General features: G+C 41.2%; 2 protein-coding genes across 3 annotated transcripts in view; both read left to right on the top strand.

The window, feature by feature from the left end:
• ccdc40 (coiled-coil domain containing 40) overlaps window positions 1–719 on the top strand; it is a 49784-nt gene extending 49065 nt beyond the window's left edge. For both annotated transcript variants that reach the window (XM_051936497.1, XM_051936498.1), the window contains exon 19: window positions 205–719. In XM_051936497.1, coding sequence (XP_051792457.1) covers window positions 205–456 — 252 coding nt within the window. In that variant the 3' untranslated portion in view covers window positions 457–719. The remainder of the gene's footprint in view (window positions 1–204) is intronic.
• A 2940-nt stretch (window positions 720–3659) lies between these two features.
• Window positions 3660–26038, top strand: part of gaa (alpha glucosidase) — a 66811-nt gene continuing 44432 nt past the window's right edge. The window contains exons 1-6 of the mRNA XM_028818591.2: window positions 3660–3756; window positions 10592–11208; window positions 11388–11533; window positions 14790–14955; window positions 16021–16117; window positions 20186–20305. Of these exons, the coding sequence (XP_028674424.2) occupies window positions 10642–11208; window positions 11388–11533; window positions 14790–14955; window positions 16021–16117; window positions 20186–20305 (1096 nt within the window). The 5' untranslated portion in view covers window positions 3660–3756; window positions 10592–10641. The remainder of the gene's footprint in view (window positions 3757–10591; window positions 11209–11387; window positions 11534–14789; window positions 14956–16020; window positions 16118–20185; window positions 20306–26038) is intronic.

Genomic DNA, 26038 nt, shown 5'->3' with positions numbered 1-26038 from the left:
TGCTGAACGGAGTGCGGTACCCTAAACTTTTATAAATGGCACCCCTCAGCTGATGGCACCCTAGGCGACCCCCAATGTCACCTAATGGACTGACCAGCGCTGATCCCTCGATTACAACGCCCCACATTGCATTTCTTTTGTAAAATCCCCTGTCTGCTACTGGTCGACCGCAGTTGTCAATGGTTTTCTCTTTTTCTTTTCCAGAACTTCTCCCAGATCCTAACATATCAGGCTCGTCAGAAACATCTGCAGGCCGTCAAAGATGGAAAGTACACTCCCCTGGTTAAAACGAAACAAGCTCTAGAGGCGGAGGCTCATAAACAAGAAGATCGCATTCATACCATCAGCACCATCGTGGACCGCGTTTGCTACGAGTACCCCGAGCTCCAGGGGGCACTCCGTAAGGTCACACTGGCCCTGGCTGCAAGGCAAGAGGGACTAGAGGGGACTTTTTAGCACCGACGTCATGTCGAAAAAGTCATACAAAATAAAAGAGTTTATGCCCGGATGTCCATTTTCCACAATCAGCACAGAGTTGGTTTCCTTTCACAGCCCAAGTTACAGGGTGTTATGTTAATCGGCCATCACTGTGAGTGAATGGGCCTTGTGAGGGCCTGGGGGCCCATCCAGAAGGTGGATGTTGGAGAGTGGAGGGAACTGGAATAGGAACATGGAAATAGAATTTGATTTTTTGGTTTTTTTGGAATTGCTGAATAAAAAGAAAAAAAAATCTGTATGTGTCTGTGCCATTGTGTATACAGCAGGCTGTGCGAGGCTGCACTTTCTGAAGTGAACCCCAGAAGAGCGTTTAGGGGTTTACGTGACAAAGCGTTTACATCATCTAAGTGAATCAAATAAAATGTTAGGTTATGATATTAAAGAACGTTGAATAGAAATCGAGGGATGTTACACTCAGACTATGTAATGAACTGGTGAGACCACATCTGGAGTGTCGTGAGCAGTTCTGGTTATCACACTACAAGAAAGACATAGCAGCACATGAAGCTGTGCAGAGGAGAACAACCAGGAGCATCTCAGGGCTTGAGGACACGTCCTACATATGACAGACTCAGAGAGTTAAACCTGAGGAGACAGCATGGGGACCAAATGAGGTCTTTAAAATCCTCCGAGGCATCGACAAAGTAGATCCTACAGAATTCTTTCAGCTTAACGGTGAATCGTCATTGGAAATTAACGGGAAGTGCGCTTAGGTACTGAAGCCTGGAAGGACACCTTTATGAAAAGAGTTATGGTAACCTGGAACAAACTAGTGAGACATGGAGTTGAAGCAGAAACCTGGACCTCCTTTACAAGGAATCTGCATGAGATATGGAGACAGCTGAGCTATCAATCGGGAGACAAATGCGCTGAATGGTCTCCTCTCATTGGTCAAATTTCTTATGTCCTCGTGTCCACGCAAGTTTCCTGTTAGGTTCATTGTCAGCATGAGTCTGTAGCAAGTGACAATGTTACACCCTGTCCATGTTTGGGGTCTGCCTTTTGTCTAAATCTACTGGAATTTGCATCGGCCTCCTGCTAACCAGAGCAGCAACAGATGGAAGAACAGCTGGGTGTCGTTTGCTGTGCTACCTGATATTAGATACAGTAGAGACGAATAAAGTGCTGTCTGTCTATCTATTTATCTATCTATTATATAGTGCCTTTCATCTATCCTATCTATCTATCTATCTATCTATCTATCTATCTATCTATCTATCTATCTATCTATCTATCTATCATCTTCCTATTATATAGTGCCTTTCATGTCCATCTATCTATCTATTATATAGTACATTTCATATCTATATATATTTTATTATATAGTGTCCTTCACATCTATCAATCTATCTATCATTATATAGTGCCTTTTGAATCTATCTATTATATAGTGCCTTTCACATCTATCTATCTATCTATCTATCTATCTATCTATCTATCTATCTATTATATAGTGCCTGTCCTATGATCTATCTATATAACTATTATATAGTGCCTTCCACATCAATCTATCTATCATATAGTGCCTTTCACATCTATCTATCTATCATATAGTGCCTTTCATATTTATCTATCTATCTATCTATCTATCTATCTATCTATCTATCTATCATATAGTGCCTTTCACATCTATCTATCTATCTATTATATAGTGCTTTCACATCTATCTATTATATAGTGCCTTTCCTATGATCTATTTATATACCTATTATATAGTGCCTTCCGAATCTATCTATCTATCTATCTATCTATCTATCTATCTATCTATCTATCTATTATATAGTGCCTTTCATGTTCATCTATCTATCTATTCCAGTGGGTCCCAAACTCATTCCTGAGGACCCCCTGTGGCTGCAGGTTTTTGTTCCAACCAGATTCACAGTTGGTGATAATAATTGATAACAACTGATCTCATTTAATTAGCTGGTCTTTTTCACTTTTCTCTTATTCTGCATTCAGAAAAACACAACAGTATGTTTTTTACATTTATAAGACATTTAGAAATATCTCTATTTTTTTCTAAAGTCATAAATGCGTAACTCTCTTTTGTTGTTTTCCTGTTATTTTTCCCTTTTCCTGTGTAGTTTGCTCCCTTCATTTAACCCTAATAGTGACAATTAACAACCAGCATAGCAGACACCCAGGATGATGAAAGCAGCAATGATTGTCAGACCCGCTCTGCTAATTATTAAATAAATAATTAAATTACCAGAACACTTTGAAAAGCAGAATGAAAATCAGGTTGAAAATATTGCTTAGAACTTAAAAAAAACCATATATTCCCCATATAACTACTTATCACATTTTAATAAAAATCTACCTAACTTAGTTTTGTAATTTCTACATTGACTCCAAAACACAGAAACTGGGAAATAATGACTCATTAATTAGGCTAAGAGTCCAATGAAAAACAGACGTTGGTTGGAACAAAAACCTGCAGCCACAGGGGGTCCCCAGGACCGAGTTTGGGAATCACTGATCTATTATATAGTGCATTTCATATCTATCTATATTTTATTATATATTTTCTTTCACATCTATCAATCTATCTATCATTATATACTGCCTTTTGCATCTATCTATCTATCTATCTATCTATCTATCTAATGAAGAATGAGAGCCACGATGTCATGCTTGTGGAAATATAAAAAATATTTTTCTATGGTTAAATCTTGTGGTTTTGTAATTAACTTAATAAAGTTTGTTTTTTTAAATAAAAATACCTTTATATCACATAGTGTCTGTCATATATGTTTAACTACGTATGTATTATATAGTGCCTGTTATATTTATCAATCTAGTCTTTCATATCTATCTATGCATTATATAGTGCATTTAACATCTATCTATATACAAGAAGTTTTCTTTTTAATTTTCTTTCTTTACAGTCATTCCAGTGTATGTTTTTAGACCATTGTGTGCGTGTATTTAACTCTTTATTTATTAATTTAATGAGCTTTTGTAAAAAGCCAAATTTCCCCTGGGGACAAATAAAGTATATCTATCTATCGATCTATTACATAATGCCTTTTATAGCTACATTATAGCGCCTTTCACATCTGTCTACCTTATCTACTTTGGGCTAATTCTGGAAACGTCGCCTCCGGTCTTGGCGGTAATGGCTGCTTTCGCCACTAGAGGCGCACTCGTGCAATCCGGAAGTCGCGAGTTCTCCAGCTTTGAAGAAGACTCTGTTACGATGTCGCAGTTTGCTGCATGTTCACAAAGTGCGGGTGGCCTCTTCTGACAGTCTTGCAGGTGAGAATGAATCCTCGTATAAAGTAAACTGTGTCAGTTTAACCTTCAGGGCGAAGCGTCCCACCCCTCCCTCCACTCAACAGTCTGCTGCTGGGTGGACTTTGACCTGCGTCGATTCGAGTCTGTGCCGGTTTATTGTGATTGTTTTCAAATGTAAAAGTTCAAACGGGGCAGGGCTACGCGCCGAGAGATCGGAAGTCTGAAATAACACAAAGCAGATCGTGCCTTCTCCCACCCCGATTCGCCCACCTGCGTGTGCGCTTCGAGCGCATCCAAATTTTAAAGAGTGCTTTAACACCTCGGGCAGACATTATTCCCAGCTATTGTTGCCGGTCACAACTCGTAAAAGGTTTGAAGCCATCGGGAGACACGCGGCGACATTCGCTAGGGTGTAGACGACAGCTGAGAGGATTTCATGTGTGAGCGGAGCAGTCGACGCGAAGACGAGGAGAACCAGAAAGCTCCGCACGGACCCCCACTACTACCAGGGAGAGACGGTGAGCCGCTGCATTGCTCTGCATAAATCCCCGTAAGGCTGTGCAGCGAGCCCATTATTTATTCGTATCTGAAGTTGCATTCGAATAAAAGTGAAAAATGGGCGTAGCAGTCCTGCTTGTTTTATCATTAACTAGTTGATTACCCAGTGGCTTCGCTCACTGAGTGCAAAGGAAAAAAATAAAATGTAGTCTATAAGTTATCCATCCATCCATCCATTTTCCAACCCGCTGAATCCGAACACAGGGTCACGGGGGTCTGCTGGAGCCAATCCCAGCCAACACAGGGCACAAGGCAGGAACCAATCCCGGGCAGGGTGCCAACCCACCGCAAATCTATAAGTTATTATACAGTAAAACATTAACATTTTATGAAGTAAAGATACATTGAGCACTACTGGAGTGGTTTGGGGGTAAACTACATTTTAAAGGCGGTATAACACAACAGGTAAGTATTACTAACAGCAGCTAAAATGTATTTGGATCATCTGTTGGTAGTAGATCCGTTTTGAAAGGCGCTACACGACCGCTGTGGTATAGAAATTACATTTTCTATGTGATCGTCCAAATTTCTGTCTGACAACCTTGCACTATGTGCCTGTGATTTAGGAGAAAAATAATTCTGATAAATGTGGACGCTGCCCTTCCGTGCTTAACGGACAGAAGGTCCAAACAATTCCCAAGTCCAACACTTTACATGAAGAGGTCTGTACGTCTTATTAGATGTAAACTCTCCATCTTCTTAAAATAATTGATCACAACAGCAACCTTGAATGTTGCGGGGTTTTAGTGACCCAAACTCACCTTAAGGGACCAACAGAGTCCTGCTTCAATGGCGCCGATTACACTCATTCGCAAAGATTTCCACTCTCCCAGGAGCCAACGGGGAACTTGAAGTGTCACAAATAGTGCGAGAAGAGAGGACGCTGCCCGACCCGTTGTTTACAGCTCGGCGCAGTTAAAAAGTAGAAAGACACAAAGCTGTTTTCCTCATCTCTTCTACTATCAAGTACTGCCAACTAAAAAAAAGTTACAGTGTGGCAGTTTCCGCGACAGTCACGTGGACGAATAAATAAAACTTCTCGGCGTGTTTGTGTTTACTTCTTTTTAATATCAGTAAAATAACTCTCACACAAATAATAACAATTCATAAAGACGATATAAAAATGGCGTCCACAAATGAAGTGATTAGTTCCTGTATTATAATATGTTCTGTGGTCATACGTACTTTCCGTTTTATACGTAATTTCCATATCGCATGGTCATACGTAATTTCCATATTGCGTGGTCATACGAAATTTTCATTTTATACGTAATTTCCATATTGCGTGGTCATACGTAATTTCCGTTGTATACGTAATTTCCATATCGCGTGGTCATACGTAATTTCCATATCGTGTGGCCATACGTAATTTCCGTTTTATACGTAATTTCCATATCGCGTGGTCATACGTAATTTCCATTTTATACGTAATTTCCATATCGCGTGGTCATACGTAATTTCCATATTGCGTGGTCATACGTAATTTTCATTTTATACGTAATTTCTGTTTTATACGTAATTTCCATATCGCGTGGCCATACGTAATTTCTGTTTTATACGTAATTTCCATATCACGTGGTCATACGTAATTTCCATATCGCGTGGTCATACGTAATTTCCATATCGCGTGGTCATACGTAATTTCCGTTTTATACGTAATTTTCATATCGCGTGGTCATACGTAATTTCCATATTGCGTGGTCATAAGTAATTTTCATTTTATACGTAATTTCCATATCGCGTGGTCATACGTAATTTCCGTTTTATACGTAATTTCCATATCGCGTGGCCATACGTAATTTCCGTTTTATACGTAATTTCCATATCGCGTGGTCATACGTAATTTCCATATCACGTGGTCATACGTAATTTCCATTTTATATGTAATTTCCATATCGCGTGGTCGTACGTAATTTCCGTTTTATACGTAATTTCCATATCGCATGGTCATACGTAATTTCCGTTTTATACGTAATTTCTATATCGCGTGGTCGTACGTAATATCCGTTTTATACGTAATTTCCATATCGCGTGGTCATACGTAATTTCCGTTTTATATGTAATTTCCATATCGCGTGGTCATATGTAATTTCCGTTTTATACGTAATTTCCATATTGCGTGGTCATACGTAATATCCATATCGCATGGTCATACGTAATTTCCGTTTTATATGTAATCTCCATATCGCGTGGTCGTACGTACTTTCCGTTTTATAAGTAATTTCCATATTGCGTGGTCGTACGTAATTTCCGTTTTATACGTAATTTCTATATCGCGTGGTCGTACGTACTTTCCGTTTTATAAGTAATTTCCATATCGCGTGGTCGTACGTAATTTCCGTTTTATACGTAATTTCTATATCGCGTGGTCGTACGTAATTTCCGTTTTATACGTAATTTCCATATCGCGTGGTCGTACGTAATTTCCGTTTTATACGTAATTTCTATATCGCGTGGTCGTACGTAATTTCCGTTTTATACGTAATTTCCATATCGCGTGGTCGTACGTAATTTCCGTTTTATACGTAATTTCCATATCGCGTGGTCGTACGTACTTTCCGTTTTATAAGTAATTTCCATATCGCGTGGTCGTACGTAATTTCCGTTTTATACGTAATTTCCATATCACGTGGTCGTACGTACTTTCCGTTTTATAAGTAATTTCCATATCGCGTGGTCGTACGTACTTTCCGTTTTATAAGTAACTAGCAAAATACCCGCGCTTCGCAGCGGAGAAGTAGTGTGTTAAAGAGGTTATGAAAAAAAAAGGAAACATTTTAAAAATAACGTAACATGATTGTCAATGTAATTGTGTTGTCATTGTTATGAGTGTTGCTGTGTTTTATATATATAAAATACACACACACACATATAAACATATATATACATATACATATACACATATATATACATATCTACATATATATATATATATATATATACATATACACATCCACATATCAACATATATATATATATATACACATATATACACACACACACGGTTTATGGGTGATGATTGTTTTACTCTTTTTATCTTTATTTTATTTTATTGTAGAATCAACTCCTATCTGCGCACAGCAGGGCAGCCGTGGGCGGATGCGTATGGTGTATTCACTCCATGTTATCGTGCATTGCGCTGTCAGTGGTATTTTGATAAAAGAATTTGAACAACATATAAGAAGCGTATAAATTATTAAACAGTAAAACATTAACATTTAAGAAGTAAAGTTACATTAAGTACTACTGCAGTGCCTTCGGGTATACCTCATTTTTTCTTTGCCCATTACATGCTTAAATGTATACATTTTTTGGTGTACCTACCCGAGAACACGCGACATATAACCGAGCGTGGGAGAAGCATGGATTTTAAACACGCGTTGAGTTCATCTGCTGGTCTCCCTCGTGGAATAACTGGTAATGTTTGAGTAAAATCTACAGCGAGTAAAACGACATTACCTCCTTTTTTTTTTTTTTACGATCTCTGAGATCTTGGTTTTTTCGGTTCAAGGCTTCATAAGCTCTTTTATGTTGTATGGTGTACTTATCCCAAACCATCATCTTTGAATGTTGCAAGACTTTCGCCTTGTATGTAAATCGGGGTAATTACATTCATTGCATTCCTAGTCTGAATCACAATCTGATTGTATGGGTGGTTACCTGGCACTGTAGGGTTGCCACCCGTCCTTTAAAATACGGAATCGTGCCGCGTTTGAGAATGAAATTGCGCGTCCCATTTTGAATCAATACTGGACGGGATTTATCCCGTATTTTTTTTATCATTTTTTTTTTTAAACCAGCGTCTCATGCAAATCATCCCACACGCATTTTATGAAGATGCCTCCTTTCCTACTTTTGATTGGGTAATACTTGATGTCATCGTTAGTTTCATTGGTGTTTTTAACTGTCCAGTGAGGAGGGCGTGTCTTTTAAGTACAGTCTGCAAAGTGTTGGCACTGAGATGTGGCGTCAGCGCCATAGTTGAAGCCCCTAACGTTGCGGTCAGCAAGTTGGCTAACATCCGCCATGTGCCGTCTTTCAGTTGCGAGAAGCAGATCATAGAATGGTTGAAACTGTTGCCCTTAACGTTGCGCCACGGCGTGTGGTTCGTTTATACCTCGTGTGTTCTCATTAAACTTTTATCTCGCGAATATGTTATTGCAATCCGCAGCGGGAGCGTTTCTATAAACTTAATTTAAACTTAAGTTTTACACCGTGCTTTCTTTCCCTTATGAACATGCTTGTATGCTTAACTCGCTCCGTTCTCAATTGTTTAATTAATTTTTTGCTCTTAGCTGTTCGCGGCTCTTCCTCCATTTCCCCCTACTTCGTTCTTTTATCTCGCGAATATGTTATTGCAATCCTTAACGGGAGCGTTTCAATAAACCAATTGAAAATAGTTTTGCATTTACCTTTTTAGTAAAAGGCGAGCTTTTAAGCCTGAGAAATCACCCCGTAAATGCACACGTTTAATTGCACATGTGTTAATATGTATGGTTACACAGTATTAAAAGACAGTGAACAACGTCAGTTACCTTTGTTCCCGCGTTTGATAAAAGGTGAGCTTTTAAGCCTGAGAAATCACCCCGGAAATGCACACGTTTAATTGCACATGTGTTAATATGTATGCTTACACAGTATTAAGACAGTCAAAAATTAACGTCATTTACCTTCGTTCCCGCGTGTGACTCGTGCTGTAAATCTCTTCCTTGTTTTTAGTTCACGTGATTACGTAGGAGGCGTGATGACGCGATACGTGACTCCGCCTCCTCCATTACAGTGTATGGACAAAAAATATGTTCCAGTTATGACCATTACGCTTTGAATTTCGAAATGAAACCTGCCTAACTTTTGTAAGTAAGCTGTAAGGAATGAGCCTACCAAATTTCAGCCTTCCACCTACAGGGGAAGTTGGAGAATTAGTGATGAGTGAGTCAGTGAGTCAGTCAGTCAGGGCTTTGCCTTTTATTATTATAGATTTCCATATCGCGTGGTCGTACGTAATTTCCGTTTTATACGTAATTTCTATATCGCGTGGTCGTACGTAATTTCCGTTTTATACGTAATTTCCATATCGCGTGGTCGTACGTAATTTCCGTTTTATATGTAATTTCCATATCGCGTGGTCGTACATACTTTCCGTTTTATAAGTAATTTCCATATCGCGTGGTCGTACGTAATTTCTGTTTTATACGTAATTTCTATATCGCGTGGTCGTACGTAATTTCCATTTTATACGTAATTTCCATATCGCGTGGTCGTACATAATTTCCATATCGAGTGGTCGTACGTAATTTCCGTTTTATACGTAATTTCCATATCGCGTGGTCATACATAATTTCCGTTTCAAACGCGAAAAGAATTTTATATATATAGATAGATTACACTCCTGTAATGAGAATATTAAAGTAATGTGTTGGACTTTAATCTACAGGGTTGTTGGTTCAATCACTGGGTGACCTGAGCATCCCAATCAGTGTTGCCACTCTTAACTTTTAATTAAAAAAAAAAAATTAACCATGTAACCAAATAAACACAGGAAAACATAGACATGTTTAATTATGTATGCAAGGAATAAATACAAGAGCAGCACATGTCCGCCAGATAAACCTAAGTGTCAGAAAAACTCTCATCATATTCCCGATAAGCAGGAAATGTCAGATTCAAGCTTGGGAGCGGAACATTAAACCGGACTCGCCCTCACTCGGATCAACAACTTTAACTTTACATTTTCCTGTTTCTCACAACATCGTTTCTGGCACCGTCCTCCTTCAACGCCCTCGATGACAGATTTTGGTCATTTCCATGTGTAGCAGTTGATTTTAATGACCCTTTTTTGCTATCCGCACGTGACTGACTGACATTAAGGCATTTGCACTGTGCAGGATGTGACGTTAAGGCACACGTCACTGATCACAATCGCCAAGTTAATTTGGCTATGCACAGACTAGTAATTACATTTTAGAGATGCGCAGAGTTAGTACGTTTTTGTTAAGATGTACAAAGCAATAAATTTACGTACACAAGAAACTGTAGTTCAAGAATTGTGCTTAAAGAAATACATAGAAAAATAGATCTAGGTGGAAAAACATAGGGGTGGCCACACAGATCCCAACTGTAAAAATATTTATTTAAAAGTTTCTAGTCTACTTTTTTTTTGGATGGTGTCCACTATAGAAAGGTGCTATATTCAGTTAGTGTGTAAATTAGTTCATTTTTCATAAAGCATCAGGATGCTCCAATTTTGTTTTTTTTTTCAGGTTAAGGATAATGATTTTTTTTTCCCCCCCCTAAACAGGTTGGCGCTTTATGACGCTGTTGTGAAACATCTGCTGGTAACAACACACAATGCATCTCCGGTGCCCAGCGACAAGTGAAGCACATCCTCCTCCTGCCAGCTTGCCCTTCCTCCCTGAAGGTGTGACATTCACAAAGTGCTGTCTTGTCAGTCTTCTCCTCGTCTTGGCTGTCACCTTTTGCAAATTCAGCCTTGTAGCCGATGACCACCGTGTTATCTGGATGCAGCAGGGTATGGCCCCCCTGACCACCAAAGACTTTGCTTTGCCACAGTCGGACTTACTGAACACATACGTGGGCCCGAAGCAGTGCTCGGAGCAACAGTGTGGCGTGGCACCTCAGAGTCGCTTCGACTGTGCCCCTGATAAGGCCGTAAGCCAGCCAGAGTGTCTGAACCGAGGGTGTTGTTATTCCCCACTTCATAAGTCCAGAGATCTTGGGGCCCCCTGGTGTTTCTTCCCCTCTGTGTATCCTGGTTATATATTGGGCAAACTGAACCAGACCAAGGGAGGTGAAAATGCCCACCTCACCCGCTCCTCTAAGACCTTTATTCCCCAAGACATTATGGCCCTCGAGATGGACGTGATGTGGGAGACGGAGGCTCGGCTTCATTTCACGGTAATGGATTCTGTCAGTCAGGTTGCCTTCATTTAATATGTGTTCGATTTTTGGGAATGTGTTGTCATGTTTTGATGGCTACCGTATGTCTGTTCGGCTTTTCTTACAGGGTAATGGGGAGTAGAAGTATATCGATATATAAAAGAAGTTATTAAAGTCAAGGTCTTTTTTTATTGCAGCTGAAAGATCCATCCTCAAAGCGCTACGAGGTGCCAATAGATGTCCCAAAAAGCAAATGGCGGGCTATATCTCCAATGTACTCAATTGAATATTCCACCTATCCCTTTGGCATTATTGTGCGAAGAAAATCCAACAGACGTGTCCTGTAAGTCAAAGTATGTTGTTGTTCCTCTGGTGAGGAAGAAGAGCCCATTACATTTCATATTTGCCATATCTTATATATAAACGTCTACGCGTGAAAGTGTGTGTGTGTGTCTGTCTGGCTGGCCCGGAAGTGCGAGGCTACAGCATGAAGCTCAAAGAAAGCATCTGTCGCCAAAGTGAAACTGCAGAAAAAAAGAGGGAAACTCACTTAGCCGCTAATACACAAGCGAGGTGAACACCGCGGCAAAACAAAACCTCCGAGGAGAGAGAAACTCGCTTAACTGCTGATAGACAACAAACTTGAGTGCGTCAGCAAAACAAAACAGCTGAGAAAGATTACCCCGCTTAGCTGCTGATATACAACGGAATCGAGCATGTCGGCAAAACTAAACCTCCGAGGAGAGAGAAACTCGCTTAGCTGCTGATAGACAACAGAGTCGAGCGCGTCGGCAAAACGAAACCTCCGAGGAGAGAGAAACTTGCTTAGCCGCTGATAGACAACGAAGTTGAGGGCGTCGGCAAAACAAAACAGCTGAGAAAGATTACCTCGCTTAGCTGCTGATATACAACGGAATCGAGCATGTCGGCAAAACGAAACCTCCGAGGAGAGAGAAACTCGCTTAGCCGCTGATAGACAACGGAGTCGAGCGCGTCAGCAAAACTAAACCTCCGAGGAGAGAGAAACTCGCTTAGCTGCTGATATACAACAGAATCGAGCGCGTCGGCAAAACGAAACCTCCGAGGAGAGAGAAACTCGCTTAGCTGCTGATAGACAACAAACTTGAGTGCGTCAGCAAAACAAAACAGCTGAGAAAGATTACCTCGCTTACCTGCTGATATACAACGGAATCGAGCATGTCGGCAAAACGAAACCTCCGAGGAGAGAGAAACTTGCTTAGCCGCTGATAGACAACGAAGTTGAGGGCGTCGGCAAAACAAAACAGCTGAGAAAGATTACCTCGCTTAGCTGCTGATATACAACAGAATCGAGCGCGTCGGCAAAACGAAACCTCCGAGGAGAGAGAAACTCGCTTAGCTGCTGATAGACAACAAACTTGAGTGCGTCAGCAAAACAAAACAGCTGAGAAAGATTACCTCACTTAGCTGCTGATATACAACGGAATCGAGCATGTCGGCAAAACTAAACCTCCGAGGAGAGAGAAACTCGCTTAGCCGCTGATACACAACAAAGTTGAGCGTGTCGGCAGGACGAAACAGCTGAGAAAGATTACCTCGCTTAGCTGCCGATATACAACCGAATCGAGCGCATCGGCAAAACAAAACCTCCAAGGAGAGAGAAACTCGCTTAGCTACTAATGCACAACCGATGCGATTGATTGAAGTGCCAGGGCTTCTAGAAAATATTGAAATTGTCAGAAGAAAAATTGAAATGTAGAGATGTTGGGTAATTGAAAGGAACTTCTCTGGGCATCTCTCTCCTCTCTCCTAGGAGGATTTGTTTTGCATATGTGCTTACATCGCTTGTGCATTAGCAGCAGGAGGAAATGTAAAAGGGATACTGTTTTGCCGATGTTAGTGGCTAATCGACTTTGTCTTTCTTTGGAGGCTTCGTTTTGCTGACGTGCTGTGGCCTCGCTTGTGCTTTAGCGGCTAAGCGAGTTTTCTGTTTCCTCGGAGGCGGAGCTCTTACCCTGACACCACCTCTCAATTGTGAATTTCCCATTGGGATTAATAAAGTATCTATCTATCTAACTATCTAACTATCTAACTATCTATCTAACTATCTATCTAACTAACTAACTAACTACCTAACTAACTAACTAACTTCCGGGCCGGACAGACACACACACACACTTCCACGCGTAGGCATTTATATATAAGATTGTATTCTTAAAATTGGCAATCTCTATGTATTAGATAAGTATTATAACCACATGAGAAAAGTAAGACACTGTATTTTATTAAGCATTAAGAAGAGTTAAGATTAAAAAGATGTATGCCTACATATTTTTAATATTCTATATGACACAGAAGCCATCAATAGTTCAAAGCCAAAGGTTAGACGTGCAGGAGAACTGGAAGGGATGGGCCCCTCGCTTAGAGAGAGGGAATGTGACCTCTTTGACTGTAAATAAAGGTCGCAAGTGCCGAGCTAATAGGGGAGTAAGGATAGGCCTTGTCAAACAGAAATGACGGACAGAGAGGAGTTTGACACCCCCTCAGCTGAGAAATATTAGTAGAATTAGAGGCAAAATTAGGGCAGTGAAATGATAGAAGTCAGATGAGGATGAATAATGGCTTATGTGATAAGAATTGTAATAAATGTAAGAGAGGCCTATGGCTGCTCCCTCAGTCCATTTGAATTGAAGTCTGTATGTGCACTATACCATAAATCTTGATTCTGCTGCCTGTCCCGAGACTCCGAGTGTCTTTTTTGGGCCTGAGGGTGCCTGTGCTGCCTAATCGGCTTCAACACGAACAACATGCACTTTAACTAGCAATAGACATCAACAGAATGACGACAAATGATGCCAACGTACAGAATGCTGGAACATTCTGTCCACATCGGATCGATGCTTTAGTGTCACAGTCCACCAATTTCCTGGACAGCTGGAAGTATTAAGATGTATGAGTTAGGAGTTAAAAAGCTCATGCCTATATATTTTTATTACCCTGTATCAGCCACAGATCACCATTATTGCTCAAGTTAAAGTCTGGACGTGCAGGAGAGTTGAGAAGAGATGGGCCCCTTGATAAGAATGAGAATGTAAACTCTTGGGTTGTAAATAACTGGCGAGCACTGGGAAAGAAGGGGGGTACAGGTAGGGGTTGTTAGACAGCTATGATGGATAGCGAAGAGTTTGACACCCACCCAGCCGAGAGATAATGGTAGATTAATTAGAGGCAGGACTGGAGCAATGGAATGCTAGAAGTCAGATAAAGGAAGAATAATGGCTGAAATAAGACTTGTAATAAAAGTAAAAGGTGCCCATTGCTGGGGGCTCATTGTTCCCTCTTAAGGGAGTCTCTATGAGCGCCATACAATAAAGCGTAATTCTGATGTCTGTTCTCAAGTCTCCGAGTGCCTTCATTGGGGCTGAGGGCCCCCCAGCCATGTCAGCCTGCTTCAACACTATCCTTGCTCATAATTTACAATTCCAACCTCAAGGTGTTGCCTGTCATAAGGTTCTTATAATTCTTAGCTCATAATGATGCTAATATGATCAGGCTGTTACACTGTATGGTATTATTATAATAATATATGATGATGATAACGTTGCTATTTTTTCATTTAGACTCAACACCACGGTTGCCCCCCTCATCTTTGCTGATCAGTTCCTACAGCTTTCCACTTCGTTGCCCTCATCGTACATTTCCGGTCTTGGGGAGCATCTCACCGGCCTCAACCTTGACCTCAACTGGACCAAAGTTACGTTTTGGAATAGAGACATCAGTCCACATGTAAGTCTCCTAAAAACCGTTATTGAAGGGTAGAGGGCGGCTGAACAAGATCCTTGGGGGGAAAAAACATAAGTGATCACTGGAAGTGGGTGATCAATCGATTGATCAGGGTACTGGATGGAATTCTTCTTGCAATATAGATAAAAAAAAAAATAATAGAATCTTCCAGTGGAAATGAGTGGAAAATTGACAAAAAATTTGATGTTCAAAAAGTTTAAGCATTTTTATGTTTTCGTTGGAAATGATGAAGGCGGGAGGAGTAATAATTGGGCATTAAAACAGTTGGTATGGCGCTGGGAGAATTGCATCGCAAACGAAGGTGACCATGTAGAAAAGTGATATCATTTGTTTTTGAAATTCTTAATAAATAGAGTTATAAAAAAGTGCGGAAACATTTTGAATGCCCCTCGTATGTAAATGTAAAATTATTTTAAGGCCGATCACCAATTTCATGCCACTGGATTGGCCTTTTCTTTTTTTTTTCCCTTTTACAAAACATTTTACTCTAAGCTCCTGCATAATCAGGGACACAGAAGCCACATGTCCTATATTAAATTGTTAACTTTGGTATTTCTTTGATTAAAATATAAACCACTGGTGTTAACTGTTCGTTTTTTTTAGCAAAATTAAGTTCTGTAGGCTTAATGTTCAGTGAGCTAGTGTCATGCAAAAACTGGTTAATTTTATTTTAAATTTAATTTATTTAACTGGTTAATAAGTGCCTTACAGCTGACATGTAAACCACAGAAAGTAAATGGAGGGAATCCAGGTCAGTGTTGGAGTGGTGCTAAAAGCTTTGTCCGAGCAGTAGAACATGAGAAGGATGTCGTTACTTGTAGTAAAGAAAAAACAGTCTGCTCTTCTCATTTCTTCTATAGCTCCTCTGTTTTACGACACCAGTCCAGCCTTTCATTGATGTGGACCCCCAAGTACTTTTAGCAGTTCACTGATCTGTTGACGAATTAAAAAAAAAAAAAATTCAAATCACTCCTAAGTCCTGGCTTGCTTACTTTATGTTATTCTGATTCTTATGGAAGTACACTTTTATTTTTTTTAACATTTTAGAGGAATGCCAATTTGTACGGCTCCCACCCTTTTTACCTGGTCCAGGAAGGTGACGGCTTGGCTCACGGCGTATTTCTGCTCAATAGCAATGCGATGGGTAAGCCAGTTTTGTTTTGTTCCTGTTGGGTGTAATTTTATTTATTTTTTTATTATATAGACCTTTTGTTTGTGCTCCTTTGTGTATCCCATGTTTGCCTTTGATGTGCAGTTCGTCCCTTTGCCCCACTCCGTCTCTCAGTTTTGGCCCGTCACGTCTGACCCGAAGAGCCCTATGGAATCCACGTGACTCGCCACTCTTGGCTGAGCTTTCTACCTGCTTGTATTGTTCGTCTCTCTTTTGTGATGTCTCCTTTTTCTCGTTTGTTTTTTTTGACCTTTGGTTTTGTTTTCTGATATTGTTTTTTTGGTTTAATTTTTTTCGTATTTCCTAATACTTTATTTCTTTAGCACATCACCACATCTTTTTGAGTTTTTTTTTTTCTTTTGATATTTTTGCTTTTTGTCATTTTGAATTCCCGGAGTTACGTTTCTTTTTTTTTTTTGTGATTTTTGTCTGTTTAAAAAAAAAATTTGCACATTTGTTTATTGGTGTCACGGGGTACAGCAGGGGTGAGCAACATCTGGCCTGGAGGGCCACGGCGGCTGCAGGTTTTTGCCCCAACCCAATTTGCTTACTGAGAATCGGTTGCACTTCTTGCTCAAGCGGCAGTTTTCTGCTTCACTTCAGTCATCTCACTTGTTCAGATGCGCCACCCTTGACTGCTTAAACAGCTGCATTCACAGTTTTTTAATGGCTCCCTATTAGCAATAAGACGCAACTGACAAGGGAGCCAGAAGTTTTCCTGTCTATCTTGTTTCCATTTATGCTATTGTTGTGCTATAAGTTGTGTTTTAAAAAATGAAAACCATCTCTGTCCATGCTGCCATTTTCATGTTGTCCACAATATTATCTCCATCCATGCTAAATCAACTGAAGACACATATGACGTAGCTGCTCAGCTATACTAGGGATCCGCACATTTGGTGGAAGCGGGAAGAAGTGTCCTCCTGGAAGGGTTGGTTGTGGCGGTGTCCGTGGGATTTATTACAAAACTTTAGCGACCAGCAGATGATTGGCCTTTTGCGCATTTATGCAGAATTCATCCATCCATCCATCATCCAACCCGCTATATCCTAACTACAGAATTCACACTCTACAAAACACAATGTTTAGATGCATGCAGGTAAGCAACACAACAAGTGTCATGGAAAGCAGCTCCTCTGTGTTGGAGTGTGGTTTTCTTCCATGATGGGTGACAAATCAACAACAACATTTATTGCTAGAGCACATTTTCATACAAATGATGGAGCTCAAAGTGCTTTACATATTGACAAAAGAGAAAAAAGACAAAATAAATTAGAAAATAGAATTAGGGAACACTAATTAACATAGAATAAAAGTAAGGTCCGGTCTAGACGGCTGGAGATAAAAAATAAAATCTGCAGGGGTTCCAAGGCCACGAGACCACCCAGCCCCCTCTAGGCATTCTACCTAACATAAATGACCTCACAATCAGTCCTCATGGTATTCAGGGTTCACATGGAAGAACTTGATGATGACAGTCATGTGGACTTCTGGCCTTTAATCCACCAATGTAGGGACATCATGGTACTTTGATCAGGTGGTGGGGGTGCAGATCGCCTCCACAGAAAATCGGAAAAACAACAGAAGAGAGAATAGGGGTGAGTACGGATTACGGAGCCACCATGAATGATAATGATAATTAAATACAATACAATACAATTTATTTTTATGTATCCCAAAATCACACAAGAAGTGCCGCAACGGGCTTTAACAGGCCCTGCCTCTTGACAGCCTCCCAGCCTTGATTCACTAAGAAGACAATGAAAAACTCCCAAAAAAAACCCTTGTAGGAGAAAAAATGGAAGAAACCTTGGGAAAGGCAGTTTAAAAAGAGACCCCTCTCCAGGTAGGTTGGGCGTGCAGTGGGTGTCAAAAGAAGGGGGTCAGTACAGGGTGGTCCAGATCTAATTATGCAATTATGAATTCCACAGCTGAAACATTGCTTGGCCAGCCAATCCGATGAAAGGACCCTTCTACCCCACGATTCCTGTGATCCTCCATCAGGGATGACATTACCTTAGGCAGGCAAAACAACTTGGCAGGTGGGCCGTGGCACCAAGTGCCACGTTTGAGTACCGAGAAGAGAAACAGAGTAGGTGAGGGTTAGTATCAAATTGTAACTATCATGTTACTGATGTTTTAGTGCTAATGACTAACAACAGAGATGCAGTTTGTACAGTTAATCAGCAGCTCTAGTCAGGGTGTGCTAAACTGAAATAGTGAGTCTTCAGCCGGGATTTGAAAGCTGAGACCGAAGGGGCATCTCTTATAGTAGCAGGCAGACCATTCCACAGTTTAGGGGCCCTGTAACTAAAAGCTCGACCTCCCGCTGTTATTTTATTGATCATTGGAATCATAAGCAGACCAGCATCTTGAGATCTTAATGTGCGCTCAGGTTTGTAAGTCGTGATAAGTTCAGACAAGTAAGCAGGACCTTGGCCATTTAATGCTTTATATGTTAAAAGGAGGATTTTGAAATCTGTCCTAAACTTATCCGGGAGCCAATTAAATTAATTGAATATACAGAGCAACAGGATTAAACTAAAATGAAGCTATGAGAAAGCCATGTTAAAAAACATTAGTTTTTAGCATTGTTTTAAAGTGCTCCACTGTATTAACCTGGCGAATTTCTATCGGTAAACTCGTATTCCAGATTTTAGGTGCATAACAGCAGAAGGCCGCCTCACCACCTCTTTTAAGTTTAGCTCTCGGAATAATAAGCAGACCCTCATTTGAAGATCTGAGGTTACGATTTGGAGTGTAAGGTGAGAGCCATTCTATGATATAGGATGGAGCGCAGATTATTTAAGGCTTTGTAAACCATAAGCAGTATTTTAAAGTCGGTTCTAAATGACGCAGGTAACCAGTGTATTGACGCTAAGACTGGTGTGATGTGCTCGGATTTTCTTTTCCTAGTTAAGATTCTAGCAGCTCCATTCTGCACTCGTTGCAATCGATTGATGCCTTTTTTTTGGGTGGTCCTGAGAGGAGTGTGTTGCAGTAATCTAGTCAACTGAAAGCAAAAGTGTGAACTAATTTCTTACCATCTTGCAATGTTATAAGAGGTTGTGGAGACCAGCCCAGACACAGACAGGGGGACACCGATGGCTTAGTCACCAACACACGTTTACTCGCCATATGTACAATATTTACAGTTACCGCACACAACCCACTGTCCCTGCACCACACACCCTCAAGTCCAGGCCTCTCACAATGCCTCACTTGCCTTCCTTCACCGCCTCCAGTCCTGTTCCACCTGACTCCAGCTGACAAATGGAGAGAGGCGTCCCCTTTTATGTTGCCCCGGATATGCTCCAGGTGCCCTTTGATGAAGTTCCGCCAGCACCTTCGGGTGTGGTGGAAGTGCTGACATCCAGGGCTTCATAGGCATCTGGGCACACCCTGGCGGTGACACCGGGCCCATATAGGGTTGAGCTTACATGCTCTGTTCCCGTGGTCCCCATACCAACCAGGTCCGCTGCCCTCCCGTGGTCCAGAGGAGACGTAGTCCCTCTTCCAGTCCTTCCAGGCCACAAGGTCTAACTTTTGTTCTATTTCTTAAGTGAATAAATGCCGTCCTAGTAATCTGATTAATATGTAATTTACATTTCAGGTCAGAGTCAATAGCTACCCCTAAATTTTTTAATCATAATGAGCAGGATCCAATCACGGGAGGGCCACCTAATAAGCATCAACCAATCACAGCACGATTAGAGCCTGTCTTTTTAAAAGTCTTCTGTTTTCGCCTGTCCACAACTGAAACGATAAGCCAGCTTTTTCAAATACATACAGCTCTTAGGAGTTTAAAAATGGACAAAAGACAAAAATGGAGACTGTTGTCTGTTTTTTTTAATGAAAACATAGTAGTGTGGATGTAGCCTAAGGTGACCAATAAGATGATGATTGAGTACAATTTGTTTTTTAGTTTGCTTACGAATTAGTAACTCAGCCAGCACTGTTAAGTTAAATACCACAGTCTAGAAATCAAACTGTACAAATGAATATTTCTGTGCTGTTTTTATTTATTTTTTATTTTCCTAGATGTTATCCTTCAACCTGCTCCAGCACTGACATGGAGGACCATTGGAGGAGTGCTTGACTTCTACATCTTTTTGGGGCCAGACCCCCAAAGTGTGATCCGGCAGTACCTAGATGTTATTGGTAATCAGCCTACTGTTTAATCAAAATTGCTACCGAAAGGCAGGTTTTGGGGGGCTATAAAATCAGAGGTCTGGCAGATTTACGACATGACAAAGGTGGGAGATGAGACCAAGACCAAACGGAAGAAACTCAAAAGCAGATTTTTTTTTTTTTTTTATTCTTCTAGCTAGCTCGGAGAATACAACTTAAAGGTAGAGCAGCGTGGGCTCCCCTGAGTTTGTATACTTGAGCAGTCGCTTTAACACAATTTAAATAAAAAAACAAAAGGCCCTGAACACGTAATCGGCATTCTTCCAGACACACCACCCTCAAAAAATGCGAAACCTCGTTGGTGATTTTTTTTTTTTTATTGCTGTAAATATTCAGGGCACCGGCCTGCTTAGCTCTATGGCCGCTCGGATCCAAATTCCCACATTTATTTGAACCAGGCAGCTGATCACGCACTTTCTCTCCATGGGATTTTCTCCTGGCACTGCTTTCTTCAAAGACGTCTGTTAATTCATTCACGGTGAGTTGTGGTCTTGTACACGAGTGGGCTCTGTGATGGGCTGCTGCTCTCTCCAGGCTCTTCTTACCTTTCATCCCATAATGTCAGGATAGCCTCTGGCTCTACTGTGACCTGAAATTGGCTTTACTCTGTTAGGAAAACTGTTTCATTATCAGAAATACATTTTATTTCAAAGACTTCTATCCAGGAAAGTGTATTTTGAGCAATCTGTAGTACAAAATTACAGTTTTTCTTGATCTCATGAACCTTGCCCCCCATTTCCCATAGGTTCCGTTAATGTATTAACATTCACGCTTTTAACATTCGAGCCGTTTTTCTAGCAACGTTACCCCTGAGAAAGTTGACTGTACATATATATTTATACAATTCTTATGTATTTCTGTTGTAGGACAAAAGATTTCATTTAGTCTCGCCCAAAACATGGCGTAGCTTGAAACGTGATAAGTTGTGTACTGTACTTTGTTTCTAACTTTCCTATCGTGACCACAAGGGGGTGCCAATGAGCCCCAAACCTCAGACACAATGTCATCGCAACACAATTCTGAGTTCAAATAAAAGCTTTTTTTTATTTTAATACAAACTCCAGCCCAAATACTCAAAAACCAAACAGATGCTCTTCCTCCTTCTTCCTCCAGGTGAGGGTCGCCTGCTGCCTACCAGCTCTGACTCATCCAGGTGAGGCAGTTGGGCTCCTTTAAAGCCGGACCAAGGAATACTTCCAGTGCCACTGTGTGTCCTCTTGGTCAAGTGGAAACCAGGGAGGTCCCCCCCTATCCCTCTAACTGCACCCAGGGCCCATGACAGGGCTGCACTTATTAGATTCCAATTCCCACGTAGTGCAGCGGGTGTCCAAAATGGGACGCCTCAGGAGGACCACTGCCATGTGTCGTATTGGGGGGGGATGGAACTGCTCCTGGCCTCCATCTTCCACTGGTCCATCCTTTATGTTACTCCAACTGGGCAAGAAGCTGTTTCCTCATCCAGCCAGTGTGCCTGTCTGTTCTTCCACTGTGGCCTCCTGTCTGCGCGAGAAATCGTTGTCCAACCCGGCCCGAGATGCCTGTTGTTCTTCTCAGGCACTTGCTCTTCTAACTTTCCACAGTCTGTAGGATGATTTGACTTGTTAGCTGTCTTTCTTATCTGTGTCTGTATAAGCCTAGGAATTTCTTTGTAGAGTTTGAGTGACAAAAGTAGAATGGAGAGTTCACTTGCAACTCTCCAATGGATCTATCCATCCATCCATCCATTATCCAACCTGCTATATCCTAACTACAGGGTCACGGGGGTCTGCTGGAGCCGATCCCAGCCAACAAAGGGCACAAGGCAGGAAACAAACCCCGGGCAGGGTGCCAGCCCACCGCAGGGCACACACACACACCAAACATACATTAGGGACAATTTAGAATCGCCTGCATGTCTTTTAACAGTGGGAGGAAACCTGGGAGCACCCAGGAAGCGAACCCAGGTCTCCTAACTGCAAGGCAGCAGCGCTACCCACTGCGCCACCATGCCGCCCATGGATCTATTGAAGAAGTAGTGTGTGTGTGTATATATATGTATATTTTATATATATATATCTTATATATGTGTATATATATATATATATATATGTATATCTATGTTATATATTTGTATGTGTATTTATGTATATATATGTTATATATTATATATGTATATATATTAAAGCCAAATACTGAAGACACACTCATCACGAGATCTCTGGAACCATGAAGACTTGGGACTTGAAATTTGAAGTGTAGGTTACTCTTGGCCCATAGGTACTCGCTAAGAAACGGTTTTAAAAATTTCATTGTCCAAGCACGAAATTTCTTACCGTTTTTTTAGACCCATGTGTATGTCTGTCCACTTTTCACGAGAGAACTACTTAATGTATTTAGATCGTGTTTTCTTTTTTCTATAATTTTCTTGAACATTCCATTAATTTTATGACTTTCTCATTGTGCTAAGTATCATAGTTCGCTTGCGGTACCGATTTATTAAAGCAAATCCAAGAGACACTCATCGGGCTGCGGGATGGGGGGCGGGGCCCTCCTCACTCACGTGTCTGCCTCGGGGTGTAACCTTAACTCCGCTTAGTTAGCAAACGAGAGAACTACTTAATGGATTTAGATTGGGTTTTTCTCTAATTTGCTTGAACATTTGGGTTGATTCTGCGACTTCTCTCATTGCGCATATCATATCATAGTTCGCTTGCAGGAGTGATATATATTCGCGGCAATCCGAGGCAGAGGCTGCGGGCCGAGGGGAGGGGGATGAGTGACTTCAGGAGTGTGGGGACCCTCCTCACTGTCCTATTTCACTAATACGTGGGCGACGCTGTAGGGGATGGCTAGTATATAATATACAGTAATCCCTCGCTACTTCGCGGTTCACTTTTCGTGGATTCACGACTTCGCGGATTTTATATGTAAGCATATCTAAATATATAACGCGGATTTTTCGCTGCTTCGCGGGTTTCTGCGGACAATTGGTCTTTTTACTTCTGGTACATGCTTCATCAGTTGGTTTGCCCAGTTGATTTCATACAAGAGATGCCATTGGCGGATGGCTGAGAAGCTACCCAATCAGAGCACGCAGTTAAGTTCCTGTGTGCTGCTGATTGGCTCAGCGACGGAGTGCTGCATTAACCAGGAAGTCTCATCTCACTCATTCAGCATTAACATGCTACTGCTTCAGGGGCCGTGTCCAAGCGCCAACAGAAGATGCAAATGTTTGCAGAAAAGGTAAAAGTTTTGGATATGTTGAAGGAAGGGAACAGCTACACCGCTGCAGGACGCCATTACAGCATCAATGAGTCCACGATTCTTTTTATTTAAAAAGGAGGAAGAGCATATAAGGTCTACGGCCGCAGTGTCCTTTAACCAGGGCGCAAAACGAGTTGCAAGTGGACGTGATAAGGCAGTAGTCTGGATGGAATCTGCTTTAGGAATCTTTACAACAAGGTCGACGACGTCATGACCGCCTACAAGCTGCTCTTCGACCGGAAAAAGAATCAGCGGCAGCAACTGCCGATCACAATGTTTTTGCAGCCTCGCAAAAAAGAGCCAGTTCCTACTACTACTACGGATACACCTTTCGGAAACCGTGGAGGAGGTGCCCCAGGAAATGGCACCGCCGTCTGAAGAGACGTTAAATACAGTCATCGGCTGCGCAGTAAAAGTCATCATCACCTTCATCGTCATCATTTTTATTGCGCAGCATATTCATCACCATCATCACGTCATATACCCTGTATAGCTACGTGTACTTCGCTAAACAGTAAGTGTAAACTTATCTACCGATTTCATATTGCTTAGCAGTTGTCCCTGTTATTAATAGAGTAAAGGGTGGGTTGTAAACAATACGGGGAGGGTTTAAAAACGTCCAAATACACGTTAAATAATTAAATAAATATAGTGTCCCTACTTCGCGGAAATTCATTATCGCAGTCGGCCTTGGAACCTACAGTGGTGTGAAAAACTATTTGCCCCCTTTCTGATTTCTTATTCTTTTGCATGTTTGTCACACAAAATGTTTCTGATCATCAAACACATTTAACCATTAGTCAAATATAACACAAGTAAACACAAATTGCAGTTTGTAAATGGTGGTTTTTATTATTTAGGGAGAAAAAAAAATCCAAACTTACATGGCCCTGTGTGAAAAAGTAATTGCCCCCTGAACCTAATAACTGGTTGGGCCACCCTTAGCAGCAATAACTGCAGTCATGCGTTTGCGATAACTTGCAATGAGTCTTTTACAGCGCTCTGGAGGAATTTTGGCCCACTCATCTTTGCAAAATTGTTGTAATTCAGCTTTATTTGAGGGTTTTCTAGCATGAACCGCCTTTTTAAGGTCATGCCATAGCATCTCAATTGGATTCAGGTCAGGACTTTGACTAGGCCACTCCAAAGTCTTCATTTTGTTTTTCTTCAGCCATTCAGAGGTGGATTTGCTTGTGTGTTTTGGGTCATTGTCCTGTTGCAGCACCCAAGATCGCTTCAGCTTGAGTTGACGAACAGATGGCCGGACATTCTCCTTCAGGATTTTTTGGTAGACAGTAGAATTCATGGTTCCATCTATCACAGCAAGCCTTCCAGGTCCTGAAGCAGCAAAACAACCCCAGACCATCACACTACCACCACCATATTTTACTGTTGGTATGATGTTCTTTTTCTGAAATGCTGTGTTCCTTTTACGCCAGATGTAACGGGACATTTGCCTTCCAAAAAGTTCAATTTTTGACTCATCAGTCCACAAGGCATTTTCCCAAAAGTCTTGGCAATCATTGAGATGTTTCTTAGCAAAATTGAGACGAGCCATAATGTTCTTTTTGCTTAACAGTGGTTTGCGTCTTGGAAATCTGCCATGCAGGCCGTTTTTGCCCAGTCTCTTTCTTATGGTGGAGTCGTGAACACTGACCTTAATTGAGGCAAGTGAGGCCTGCAGTTCTTTAGACGTTGTCCTGGGGTCTTTTGTGACCTCTCGGATGAGTCGTCTCTGCGCTCTTGGGGTAATTTTGGTCGGCCGGCCACTCCTGGGAAGGTTCACCACTGTTCCATGTTTTTGCCATTTGTGGATAATGGCTCTCACTGTGGTTCGCTGGAGTCCCAAAGCTTTAGAAATGGCTTTATAACCTTTACCAGACTGATAGATCTCAATTACTTCTGTTCTCATTTGTTCCTGAATTTCTTTGGATCTTGGCATGATGTCTAGCTTTTGAGGTGCTTTTGGTCTACTTCTCTGTGTCAGGCAGCTCCTATTTAAGTGATTTCTTGATTGAAACAGGTGTGGCAGTAATCAGGCCTGGGGGTGGCTACGGAAATTGAACTCAGGTGTGATACACCACAGTTAGGTTATTTTTTAACAAGGGGGCAATTACTTTTTCACACAGGGCCATGTAGGTTTGGATTTTTTTTCTCCCTAAATAATAAAAACCATCATTTAAAAACTGCATTTTGTGTTTACTTGTGTTATATTTGACTAATGGTTAAATGTGTTTGATGATCAGAAACATTTTGTGTGACAAACATGCAAAAGAATAAGAAATCAGGAAGGGGGCAAATAGTTTTTCACACCACTGTATCTCCCGCGGTAAGTGAGGGATTACTGTATATCAAAGCATTTGCAGAATAACTTCAGAACATTTATTTAAAAGTAATTCATAATGGTAGCCATAGACTAACAAGGCAATACGGTTGGCGGCTAACCGAGTCAGAGCGCAG

Source organism: Erpetoichthys calabaricus, chromosome 14 (genome assembly GCF_900747795.2).
Source record: "Erpetoichthys calabaricus chromosome 14, fErpCal1.3, whole genome shotgun sequence".
Taxonomy (NCBI): domain Eukaryota; kingdom Metazoa; phylum Chordata; class Cladistia; order Polypteriformes; family Polypteridae; genus Erpetoichthys; species Erpetoichthys calabaricus.
This window is presented reverse-complemented; position numbering and strand designations above follow the sequence as displayed.